Source organism: Trichechus manatus, unplaced genomic scaffold (assembly GCF_000243295.1).
Source record: "Trichechus manatus latirostris isolate Lorelei unplaced genomic scaffold, TriManLat1.0 scaffold00283, whole genome shotgun sequence".
Classification (NCBI taxonomy): Eukaryota; Metazoa; Chordata; class Mammalia; order Sirenia; family Trichechidae; genus Trichechus; species Trichechus manatus.
The window spans coordinates 231,498-245,311 of NW_004444219.1; the positions used below are offsets into that span (position 1 = coordinate 231,498).

The 13,814-nt window shown below is 32.3% G+C and overlaps 1 protein-coding gene across 13 annotated transcripts in view; it reads left to right on the forward strand.

The window, feature by feature from the left end:
• The window catches only part of SENP6 (SUMO specific peptidase 6), a 140,392-nt gene that overhangs the window by 74,502 nt on the left and 52,076 nt on the right, over positions 1-13,814 (forward strand). For 12 of the 13 annotated variants that reach the window (XR_002822916.1, XM_023725069.1, XM_023725068.1 and 9 more), the window contains 5 exons: positions 987-1,374; positions 6,045-6,274; positions 8,169-8,339; positions 12,162-12,195; positions 12,585-12,779. Coding sequence is in view for 12 of the 13 variants with exons in the window: in XM_023725069.1 (XP_023580837.1) it covers positions 987-1,374; positions 6,045-6,274; positions 8,169-8,339; positions 12,162-12,195; positions 12,585-12,779 (1,018 nt within the window). In the remaining variant the exon portion in view is untranslated. The remainder of the gene's footprint in view (positions 1-986; positions 1,375-6,044; positions 6,275-8,168; positions 8,340-12,161; positions 12,196-12,584; positions 12,780-13,814) is intronic. The other variant, XM_023725066.1, reaches the window with a different exon arrangement.

Below are 13,814 nucleotides of genomic sequence, written 5' to 3' on the forward strand. Positions count from 1 at the left end.
CTATGGAGCACAGTTCTACTCAGACACACATGAGGTCTTCATGAGTTAGAGTCAGTTTGATGGCAGTTGGCTTATATATTATTACAAATAAGTAAAAATATATCTTCTAATAGGTAAAATTATTAGAGTACATCTTTTAATTAGAGGCAGTGACTTTTTTTTACCAATTCGTATATCCATGAATAAATATATATTGACACAGGGTTTAGTATCTATTTGTATTTTCACTTCTTAGAGATGTAAGTGCTCAAGAGCTTTGTTCTCATAAATAAATTCATGAGAATGGAAAGAGTTTTGTTATAGTAAGTAATATAACTCAGTACTTTGAACTTCTTCCAAGTTATATGCCTAAAATCACATGGTACTTTACCATCAAAAAAAACTCTTGATGACCTCTCAACTATAACTTAGATAAGGCCTTATTTAAAATATTTTTTGAAGAAATGACTTAGAAATCAATGTCTTGAAAAAATTTTTGTTAACTAGTCCTCAGAATCACTTCCTTTTTCCAGTATTTAGAATTATCCCTTTGTTTAGTTTGGAGGTTTCTATACTCCAGGATCATACACCATTGTACGATTTCAAATGGAAGACAAGATTTAACTTTCTTTTTTAATGTGAGAAAAGGACAATTGTGGCAGAAGAGGATTTGACATCAGAAGCATACTCAAATCAGTTTTTTGAAAGATTATGGAAATTGAGGATCTAGATACTGATTCCTTTAAAATTATTTATGTCCGTACACCTTGGAAAATCTTCATGTATTCTCATACATACACATAGTTCAATTTGAATACTAGACTAGATTGTCTTGAAAATTCCTTCCAGCATTTATATGCTAAATTCCAAGTAACATGACTTATTCTGGGTCTCCTTATAACCATGGTGATGATGGAAGGGGGAGGACTTAATTTTGAGACTTTTTTGTTTGTTTCCTTGATGCTGAGATAAAATACCAAAGTCTCTTGTTTCTTTTGGAACTTAAGGTATCTGAACAGCATGAATATTGTCCAAAATGTGGAAAAGAAAAAGAAAATCAGACTAAATGCCAAAGTTGTGGTATTAATTTTTCTAAGGATTTGCAAAGGAACTGCAGACAAGGTATAACTTCGAGTGAATCCACTGGACCATTATTAAGGACATCAATTCATCAGAATTCTGGAGGACAGAAGTCACAAAACACAGGATTAACAATCAAAAAGTTTTATGGCAGCAGTATGGGAAAGGTTCCAATTGATATTATTGTGAATTGTGATGATAGTAGACAGAATTATTTACAGACTAATGGGAAAGTCATTTTACCTGGGGCAAAAATAGCCAAAATTACACACTTGAAAGAAAGGAAAACAAGCCTATCAGACCTAAACGATCCAAGTAAGTATTGTACTTCCTATAGTATTTCTGATATCAATACAGTATCTTTTCATATGTATTTTTAACGTGAGCATGAACATATTTGAGAAGTATAGGTTTAATATCTTCTTGTGACAGTGATACAACATTTTTGGTAGATGTTCATGTTGTTGGTAAATACTGACTTTGTTTTCATTCTGTTCATCTTAAATAGTAAAAAAAAAAAAAAGTACAGACTTTGACCTCAATCTTAGGTCAAGTCCCAGTTATGCCTAGTTTTCTGACTTTGGCCAAGCTAATTTAACCTTTCTCATCTGTAAGTGGGTGTATTTTCTGCCTTATAGTGTTTTTGAGGGTAATAAATAAAATAAAGTATAAAGTGTCTAGTATAGCCTAATAAAACATTTGACACGTAGAAAGAGCTCAAAGAAGATTAATTCCCTTACCACTTTTGTTTCTCCCCTAAATCTTACTCCTGTCTTTGGGCGCACACAGTTGTGTACAGAATGCAGCCTTGTTTATAATAAATAGCAAAAGATTGGGAACAGTCAAGGACTGATAGAAAAAACTATAACGTATGTGCTTGTAAAAGGGAGAAATGATCTGAGATGCTACTGTATACAATGATTTCCAGGATCTTTAAGTGTATACAATGAGGTGTAGTACAGAGTATATAGTATGGCTAGTCTTTATGAATGGTGAGAGAATGAATATAGTTAAAAAACAAAAAAAAAAAAAAAAAGCTGCCTGGAAGGAGAGGAGACAGAATGTAGGTGTTAGGAATAGATACTAGACTTCTCTGAATATACCTTCTTTTTGCAGATTTGACTATGGAACCATGTAAATATTTAATAATTATAAAACAAAATTAAATGAATTTTAAACAGGACAACAAAAGAACAAAACCAAAAACAAAATGAAACAAATGAACCTAATTATATATCTTGTTGGTGGCTTGAACACACACATTTATTTCAAATGAATTTAAATTAAAATAATATTTTGTCTGTACATACCTAGTACAATACATTTTGAGGCCAAGCAGAACTACAAAGAAACCCTAAGTGTGTTCAGTAGTATTAACAATGTTGGTATTGTTATTTTTTAACATACACATATTGATAAAACAAGTAAGTGTTGTCATTAGGAATCAAGTTTTTCAGTGTTAGAGAAAAATAATACAAAAATATAATTAATGAAGTAGAAATCCTCTAACTTTAGATTTGAATTGGAGATAATAGTATAAAGTCATTACATACATTCTCTGAAATATAAAACAGGTATTTCCTAGCTGTTCCCACAGAAAATGCCTAGAAACAGTAAACAACCTGAGTATAGAAATGAACAGCCCTAACTCCCATGTTGTATTTTTAAATACCATTTTGCAATAAAAATAACCAGAGCTCCATAGAGAAAGGCAGACTCCAAGTCTGGAGCATGAAATATATAAGATAAACCTAGAGCATCTAGTCATATCAGGAAGCATGGAAACAATCAAAGACTGCTATGGACATGTCAAAAGGACACAGGAGCTAAAAATAAAATAAATAAATTTAAAGTGGCCAAAAATAGGACTATGTGAGTCAAAAAAAGAACCATAACTGCTATGGATTGAAATATCAAATATATTAAAACCAATTAGTTCATAATAATATACCACCTCAAAAAAGAAAAGAAAAACTCTCCAGTGGTTAACTTTGGAGGTTACTTTAAGATTTCAAATCATTATTCTGAAAGCTGATAAATAAAGGGAAAAAATTAAGAATTTTTTAAAATCTCATAAGTATAGATCAAGTTCTATTTTAATTGAATTCAGTAGAGAAGCCTTAACTCATTTTCAACACATAAACGTATTTTTCAAAAAATAACTAAGTTAAAAAAATAATTTACTGTATGATAAACAAGATACTAATAAATTCTGTTTATCCTGATGACATTTGAGAAATATTTTGTGATACTTCTTAGTGGTATACCTATGCAATGTTAAATTGAATCCTTCCTGGTGGTAAGATTTTTGTGTTTTAGTATGGAAAGGTGATATCTAGAGAATTCTCATTTATTAGGCAGTCACTGGGTATTATCATTGTGCCTGTATTTTATATAGGAATCTTAAGATCCTGAGAAGTTTCCAGGATGAGGGGAACTGGAAGTTGGTAAGGGTATAATGTAAAAAATTAAAATTAGTACTATATTTGAGGCAAGATAATGATGTGTGAAAATAAATTCATGTTGTGAGGTCCCTTAAGCAGTTTACTATTTAGAGCTTAACCTAGGACTGTATCTATTATAAACTAAAACCAATAAAGTACAAATTTACTTTCCACTCCTGCTCAAAAAGAAAGTTAAAGACTAAGTATTTTTCATTAAACTATCTGGAAAGATATATACCCCAGTTTAAGAACATTTCATAGTAATATAAAAGATGTCACTTACTGCATGCTTATGTGACCTGCTTTATGATAAAGGTTTATACACTAACACATTATAATTTAGTTTTCACATTCATACATGAAAATGAGGTAACTTAGGCTTAAGGGAATTGAGTGACTTGCTCAATACAAATGTACAATTAGAGGTTAGGTTCTTTTAAAAATATTTTTCTGATTCCGGAGTCTATTTTCTTTTTGAAAGCCATTAACCGCTCATAGTTACTGACCACTTGAAATGTGGCTGATCACAATTAAGAAGTGCTGTGAGTATAAAATAAAGGATTTTGAAGACCTCAGTACAGAAAAAAAATAACATACCTAATAATTTTTATATTGATTACATGTTTAAATAATATTTTTTATACATTGGGTTAAAATATATTATTTAAAAATTTTTTAAGTCTGTTTTCAATATACTTAATTATTGTTAAATTCGTATTCTTATTAAAATAGTTTATCGATCATAAAGCTTTTGTTTTAGTAGGAATAGTTGTATAGTAAGTAAAATGCACAGTGTCTCAGGTAGTGATAAATTCCATGTAGAAAAGTGAAACTGGTCCAGGAAATGAAGAGTGACAGTTGACAGATGTCAGGAGGAGAGGAGAGTACTATTTTAGATAGGTGATGGAGTAGACACGTCTGATAACTTTGAACAGAGCTCAGAATGAAGTGAGGGGGAAGATGTGCCCGTACCTACGGGAATAAATTTGGAACGTAAGTACAGAGAACTGAATTATAGAACACTAGGCTTCCCTTTCAATTCATATTTCTGTGTTTTCATAAACAAAGTTCTTGAAATTTTTATTAAAAACTTACATGTATGTCAGACACTGTGCTAAACATTTTACTTAAATCATTTAATCCTTGCAATAATTCTGTGAAATACAGGTAACACTATTATTCCTAATTTTACATAGAAGAAACAGGCAAATATGTAGTAAGTGGCAAAGCCTTTTCTCAACATTCAAATGTATGTATTTCTGCTAGACCTTCTAATCTGGCCTGTTAGGTTTTTTTTTAAATAAAAGACTAGTTCTGAAAAAGATTCAGAATTAGTGTTTATTCCTGAGACTGGACAGCAAAATAAATAAAAAGACATGTACAGTGATGCTGGGGAAGATGCTCCTCTGAGACATGTAAATTACTCAGTAGATATTAACTAAGCATTCATGTGTGGGATAGTAAAAAAGAAACAAGTTTATGCATTCATCAGTACATAATTTTTGAATGCTTGCTCTGTTCCAGACACTGCTTTAAGCTCTGGGGATATGATGTTTTAGGAACAGAATAAATGGCTAGTGGGCCTGGAGCATAGAGGGAGAGAAATAGAATAGTATGAGAAAGGTGGAAAAATCGATGATGGCCAGATTATGTAGGTTTTATAAACCAGAGTAAGGAGTTTAGACTGATTTTGAGTGCAGTGTCACGGCTCTGGGGAATTAATATTTAGAGATGGGTATGACAAAGTTCAAAGTTCCTGAGTGATAACAAATGGTTAATGCCCTTGACTGAAAGGTTGGAGGTTCAAGTCCACATAGGAGGCATCTCGGAAGAAAAGCCTGATGATCTACTTCTGAAAAATCAACCATTGGAAACCGTATGGAACACAGTTCTACTCTGATATTCATGGAGTTGCCATGAGTCAGAATCAACTCAACGGCAACTGGTAACTGGTGTAACAAGGTTTAGTAATGAGTATAAATTGTAAGAGCAAATTACCTTCATGATGTCCTCTTCTTGCCTACATTCATTTACTCAAAAATATTTATTGAGCATTAGGCATTGATACAAGTTCTCCTGAAGACCAATTTTGACTTTAGTGATTTCCTGTGAGATAAAACCATCTGGTCACATAGAGTTTCACACACATTTAAAATGAATACTATTCTGTGAAAATGTGTATGCAAATTATTTTCACAGCTTAGACTTTAGAACTCTGAAATAGACCTACTGATAAACATTCTTGATTCTTGTAGCTTCTGTGTGTTGCTATGTGGTTGAGTGGTAAGGGAATATTAAATTAATTTCATATGTGTATATTGTAAAAAAAAAAAAAAAAGCCATCTTACGATTTCATTCTTAATTCTCCAAATTTTACTTTTCTTCAGTTTACCTGGATTGTAACTTCATTTGTTTTTATTAATATCACATCTAGAGAAAAATCCAAACCAAATTTGGTATATTTCCCACTTTGGTGACTTATTTACATTTTTAACCTGACGGAAATGGATACCTCCTGAACATTTAACATTTTCTTTATAGTCATTTTGTCCAGTGATGATGATGATGATAGTGACAGAACTAACAGAAGAGAGAGCGTATCTCCTCAACCTGCTGATTCAGCATGTTCTTCCCCAGCACCATCCACTGGAAGAGTAGAAGCAGCACTTAATGAAAATACCTGCAGGGTAGAGCATGAACTAAGAAGCATTCCAGCAGATTCAGAGTTAAACACAGTTACATTGCCAAGAAAAGCAAGAATGAAAGACCAGGTACTTTTCACATTTATTGACATTTACTCAGATTAAATCTCCTCTTTGGGAAGTAAATTTTTTTTGGGGGGAGCAGTTTGGTAGTGTCAGTAGGAGAAAAAGATGGATTATTTATTAAGTGCAAGTTCATTAAACCATATGCAAAAACTAAACGTCAAATAAATCAAAAGCTTAAAAGTACAAGCAATTCAATAAGAAGAAACATTAACAACCTTACAGCAAAATGTAGATTTCTTGTATTTAAGGAATAGGGAGAAATCATTTTAACATAGAAACTTGGACATATTTTACTATTATATTGTTACATTTTACTATGTTTTGTAGTTTACTATGTATAAATTTCAAAATGTTCATATGAGAAACAGTAACATAAGTTATGTCAGTAGACAAACAGCCCTAAGGAGAAATACTTGTAATGCAGATGACTTATAATACATTAATATTTATAATAGGCTAAAAACTCTTAAAAGTTGAAAAAAAGAAAACGAACAAAAAATAGGAATAGACAAGGAGAAAATTCAGATAGGGAACAACCAAAAGAAAAGAAATACAAATTAGTAAGAAAGTGCAAATTAAAGAAACAATGAAATAAATTTATATACTTCCAAAATTTTATAAGGTTTACAATTATATCAGACCTACAAAATTAATACAAGAATGCTGCTGGCAAGAATACATGGGGAGGAGTACTTTACTATTTTTTGATGAAAAAGAAAGTTATGGCCCTTAGGAAACCAATGTATCAACATCTGTCAAAGTTATTTTACATGTATACCATTTGATCAAACAATTCATTCTTTAGACTTCATCTCAAGGGAAAAAATCCACCAGTATGTAAGGCCATATGTGCAAACATGATTATTGTCAAACAACTGCAAATAAATTGATTGCCAATTAATACAGAAATGGCTGAATAAATTGTGATAGCCATACCATGGACTATTATGCAGCCATTGTAAATAAAATATTATATCAGATGACTTTAAAATTTTTTTTAAGGTACTGTTGAATGGGAATACCAAGATGTAAAAATAGGTGTGTATTATCTTATTTTTGTAAAAGTAATATTTTTTTTAATTAAAGCCTTGGAAAAAAGTCTGTTAAAAATTATATGTGTATATATGTCAGGGTTGTGGGAATACAGATTAAAACTATGGAAATATACACACTTTGTTATTAAAATGGGCATCATCAGAAATGAAAAACAGAACAAGCAAAAAGAAGGATAAAAGAAAAATTATGCATTAATATTTTTATATAATCTTGGAGGAGTGCCTTTCCAAGCATGAAAGCGCAAGCAAAAATAGTAAAAGAAGAGATGCATGTATTTGACTAAATAAAAAGTACAGAACATGTATCAAAATAGCTTAAAATTTGATAGGTAGATGCAAATAAGGGGAAATAATGAACTGTGACAAAGTGGGTTATGTATTTTTAATTTCTAAAAATATGTGACGTAAAATCAAACCATAGAAAAATAGGTAAAGAAATGAATGAAGTTCACAAAAGGTGGTAATTAAAGAAGTGAAGATTAAAGTGGTGATACCTTTTTTCACTGACAGGTTGTTGAAAATTTAAAAAGCATTATAGTGCCTCATCTCAGTGTTCAGAGAAGTGGAACGTTAAGTGCATAAATTGGTATAATTTTGCTGTGGGCAGTTTGGTAGTCATTCTGGGTATGTACGAGAACTTAATTGCAAAAATGCTCATTGGAGATAAATGTGTAACTAGATAAAATAGGTTTACTATTATATAAAACTAAGTTTTTACTTCGTCTAACACTGTTGAAGGAAAATGAATCTTATGTAATAATTACGTTTCTTATATTGGGGTCTTTTCATATGTACACTTAGTTTGCAGCCTTGTTAAGTGGAAATTTTCTTTTCCTTTTCAGTTTGGTAATTCTATTATCAGCACACCTCTAAAACGTCGTAAAGTGGTTTCTCAAGAAAGTTCAGTTGATCCTATGTCCTTAAGCTGCCAGAGTTCCTTTGATAGTGTCATTTTAAACTGCCGAAGTATAAGAGTAGGAACACTCTTCCGGCTGTTAATAGAGCCTGTAATTGTAAGTATATTCTTAAGCTCTTTACTGTACCAATTAAAGATTCAAAGTTCCTTTGCAAAGCTAATATGTACTATTTAAAATTTATAAGTTAAACTATTTAATAGAATATTAAAATTGTTTCAAGATTTCAGATTGCTTGAAGAGTATATAGACAGTTATGAGTAAGAGCTCCTCACCGTTAAAAATCAGTGGATAAAAATTTATCACAATGTGTTTATCACAGTAGTGCCATAGTCGTCATAGGAAGATACTACTCTCACTGAGTTATGAAACCCTCCATTATGTTACTGTTTTATTCTCATGGTAGCTCAGTGCATGAATAAGTATTTTTAAGAATTGCGGTGAGAAAAAGAAGAATCCAAAAAACTCTGGGATCTGCAGAAAAATTTATTGCAACAGTAAGACCTCCTAACCAAAAACCAAACCCATTTCCATCGAGTTGATTCCAACTCATAGCAACTTAGAAATAGACTATTGGACTAAAACGGCTACCCAGGAGGCATTTTGCTTTGGGACTAGTTCAGTGTCTAGGATGCCAAAAGAACTTTAACTCATTGTAGTCCCTTTTTCTTAACCCCTCGTACCTTTCTACTTATTATTCCTACTGCCACCAATCCAATTCAAGCTTTTATTTTCTATCTGAAATTTTAATCTTATTTCCTTAACCAGCCTTCTTAGTCATCATTTTGTTTATTTCTATGGTATACTATATATTGTTGGTTAAGTTAATCTTCCTAAAGTACTGCAGTGATTCTCTAAGCCTTTATTTTATAATGCCTTAGGTGATATCCCTGACTATCTGTTTCCAACCCTTCTTTCAAACTGAATCTCCCAGTATTATCTTTTATACATAAAGCGGTATCTATAAGAAAACACAAAGAATAGCAGGAAAGTTAAAAGGTAGTTTTATTATTATTTAAATTATGATAAATAATAAGGGTGTTTTGTTTGTTCCTGGTAAAGTTTAATGGTTCTAGAATATAATATGATCAAAAGGGGAAAAAAGTTTTCATAGGTTATTTTATAGGAACAAATGACAGACATGTGAACCTGATTTCTTAATAGAGGAAAAGGTCTATGGAAAGCCACATTTTTTTTCTTTTTCATGAAAATGTCACCTTCTTATGATTTAAAACTAGACAGTTTCAGAAGCACTCTATAGAGTTAAAGCCAATTATATATAAGCTGTCTACCCATTATTGCCACGTAGCAAACTTGTCAGGTTTTTCAGGGACTTTGAAACTTACATTTGTCACAAACCTTAATAGTACAAATTATCTTTCCTGGTTTCTGTCAGTTAACAAAATGTCACTTATGTCACTTTGTACATCAGAAATTTCCAGGCTTATCCTCTAGACTTTATGGCATTTCCCCACATTAGCACTGATATTCAGAACTCTTCAATATGATAATTAAGGTTTTGCTGGTGATTAAGACATTTAGTTAAAAGTTGCGTGCATAGTCACAAAGCTGTCTGTCAAGAATAACATTGAAATTTAAATGAAATTTTTCATAAAAGTTACAGGTTAGATTATACATTCTATCTACAATTCTATCTACTATAAAACCAATTTTGTAAATTTGAAGAAATAAAAGGCAGTTTGTGTACTGTAATATGTATTGATACAGATTTCTTTTGTTTTTCTTTAAATATTAAGTGAATTATTTTATCCTAAAAAATAGTTGTGCTCATAATGTGGAAGTTTGCAGTCTATAGTGTTGATATCTGTTGTAGTATGGGGTTTTCCCAAAGAACATTCTTTATTGAAGTGTAGTGGACCTGTAGTTTCTTCTGATGATGTAATTAAACAGATGATTTGACATTTCCTTCTTGAATTTATCTGCCATGTAATGATTAATCTGAGAAACAGATTTTAAATGTTTTATCAAATTTCATAGTCATTTATTATTGGATAAGTTAATTATTGAGAATTCACTTAAGTGATAGAATTGGCATATTAAAGTAGCTTACATTATTAGAAATAAAGCTCTCTCATGTTTTTCCAATGAAAAGATATAAAAATAAAAGTTTTCAGCCAACTTAAATTTAGAAACTTGGAGATGTAGGTGACACATCTCAGTGTCTGCTAGTAATATATTAGTTTAATTACACACATAATTTTAGATGACATAATATATTTAGACATACTTCTTTCTACTCGTACATTTCATGTAACAATTTTATTCATATGCTTCCAGATTAGTGTTTATGTCATTATTATGCCACTTTTTGAGTCATATAACGTAATTTTCTAGTGCCTGTAACTCTAGCTTCTATATACGTTAAACTCTTTTCCAGGGCACAGGTACCCTATTCTTAACCTCCACAGTGAAACCAATTAATGTGTTACTTTTAAACACAATTTTTAAAGGTATTCTTAGTGATATCTTCAACTTTACCATCATTGTAATAATTCCTACATTTATATTTCCTTGCTTCCTTTATATCATGAAAAGATTCAAACAGAAGAGTTGAAAAGAATTTTACAGTAAATAATCAAATACCAGCTAGATTCTATCATTAGTGTTTTACTATGCATGCTTTATCTTACCACCATGAGTCAGAGTCGACAGCAGTGTATATTCATCCCTTGTATAGCAATTCATCTTAGTTTTTTAAATGCACTTCAAAGTATTTGCCTCCTTTTTTGATTAACTTCTGTAAACCTACAAAATGAGTATTAACTGAGGTTGTATCAGACTTAATGTGTCTTCTCCACATTAAAATAATTAGTTAGAAAATCACCATTTTGTAACTGCCAATAATAACTGATTCAGGCAAGGCTTTTCAATAGATGCTAAAGTCATTGAGGCAAAGGTTATTAGGAATGGGACAGTCACAGTATTTCAAACATCTCTCTACAGATTACTCTTTAATTATAAAGGGAAAAAGATGTTTTTACAGCGGGAAGACCTGGCAGTCATTGCCTTAACCAAATTATTAGGCTTGTATCATTAATAGTTGGACAGACTGACATGATATACCTCCTTATGTGATGCAGTGGGAAGTATACCTCGCCTGTGTGCTGTTTTGGCTGGAAATGTATGACCTGAATTAATTTATGAGGAAAAGGTCTAGAATGTTGTACATTTTGTAAAACCTATCCTGAATTCTTAAAAGGCCATGTCATGAAGAACAGAGGGAGGCAAGTTTCTGCTATAGACGGAAATAGACCAAAGGGATAGATGTAAATGTATCCTTGTTAGTATCATAGATTGGTTTAAAAAAAAAAAAAACTATAAAGGACAAATTTGAGGAATTTGAGTATGAACTATATGTTGAACAAAGTTAATCTTGATTTCCTTAGATGTGGTAATAATGCTGTGGTTGTATAAGTGGATATCCTTATTCTGGGGAGATGTGTGCTGAAGGATTTTGGGATGAAATCTCATTATGTCTGCTGCCTGCTTTCTGAAGGTTTAACAAAAGAGAAATGTGTATATTTATAGAGGGAGAGGTGGAGTGAGTGTGGCAAGATAATTAACAGTTGATGAATCCAGACAAGGGGTATATAAGTGTTCGTTGTAATGTTCTGTCAACTTCTCTGAATTTTTGACATTTAAAAAAATTTAAAAGTTACCAAGAGATGAAACAATAATATAAGAAATATTATGAGTACTTTAAAAAATAAAAAAAGAAGAAGCCTACTTTTCTGAGAGTTATAAGCTGAGAAAATATCTCATCTTTTCTTTAAACACATGCTAGATGGCTCAGTTTTTCTGCCCTGCATAGACTGAAGTCCAAATAATATCTCATTTAGGGTGTGTGTAGAAAAACCTTCGTAACTCTGTGACCAGTACTAATGTATGTTATTTTTTTAGTTTTGTTTAGATTTTATCAAGATACAGCTAGAAGGTAAGCTATTTTGTGTCTTTTTATCGTTAAAGTTTTATTTACACTCACGAACTTTATATAAATTAAAGGTAAATAATATTCATAGAATTCATTAAGATAAGTAGTCTTTACATATATTTTCTTAACGAAGAGTATATATCTTAATGGTATAATTTAAAAGACTTATTCTGTAATATCACAAACCTATTTTTTATATATATACTTCTTTAGAACCGCTTATATAAGACATTTATGAAGATTTTTCCTTATTTTCCAGTGGAGTTATTGTTTACAGAGCATAATAGATATGTGTCTAACTTTAATCTTACATTTCCTCACAATTTACTCCATCCATGACTTTACCCTCTTAAGAATTGATTCCTTTTACATTTGCATTTGTTTTCCTCCAGAACCGGAAAGTGATCCTGTAGCGATTACTTTAAATACCTCTGATCTGACCAAATGTGAATGGTGTAATGTCCGAAAATTACCAGTAGTTTTTCTGCAGACGATACCAGCAGTGTATCAAAAGCTGAGCGTGCAACTGCAAATGAATAAAGAGGATAAAGTTTGGAAGGAGTGTAAAGGAATAAATAAGTTAACAAGTAAGTTATATAGAATAGATACAATTTATTGATTTAATTAAATGAAGTTTACATTTCAAGTTAGTCTCCCATACAGAATTTTTTTTTTTTTAAACATACATTGTTCTGAGACCCCATCCGCTCACCCCATTCTGCGACAGCACGCTCCTCCCCTCCGCCCCTGATTCCCCATGAACATTCAACCAGCTCCTAACTCTCTCTGCCTTCCCCCTCTAACCTCTGGACAGAAGCCACCCCTTTGGTCTCTTCTATCTACTTGTCTAATAAGAGGCACATTCTTCACGAGTATCACTTTATGTCCCACAGTCCAGTCCAATCCCTGTCTGAAGAGTTGGCCTTGGAAATTGTTTTAGTTCTGGGGTAAAGGAGAGACCAGGGGCCATGCTTTCCGAGGTGCCTCCAGTCTTAGTCAGACCATTACGTCTGGTCTTCTTACTAGTATTTGAGTTCTGCATCCCATCGTTCTACTGCTCCATCAGGGACCCTCTGTTGTGTTCCCTGTCAGGACGTTCATGGTAGTAGCCGGGCACCATCTAGTTCGTCTGGTCTCAGGCTGATGAAGTCTCTGGTTTATGTGGCCCATTCTGTCTCTTGGGCCAGTACTTTCCTTGTGTCTTTGGTGTTCTTCGTTCTCCTTTACTCCAAGTGGTTGGGACCAATTGATGCATCTTAGATGGCTGCTTGCAAGCTTTTAAGACTCCAGACGCCACTCACCAAAGTAGGATGCAGAACATTTTCTTAATAAGGTTTGTTATGCCAATTGACATAAATGTCCCCTGAAAGCATGGTCCCCAGACACTGCATCCCTACTACTCTGTCTCTCGAAGTATTTGATTGTATTGAGGAAACTTCCTAGCTTTGGTTTAGTCCAGTTGTGCTGGCTTCCCCTGTAGCGTGTGCTATCCACCTAAGATCATTCGTATCTACTGTCTAGTTGGTGAATAACCCTCACCCTCCCTCCCCACCCCCGTAACCATCAAAGAATGTTTTCTTCTGTGTTTAAACCTTTTCTTGAGTTCTTATAATAGTGGTCTT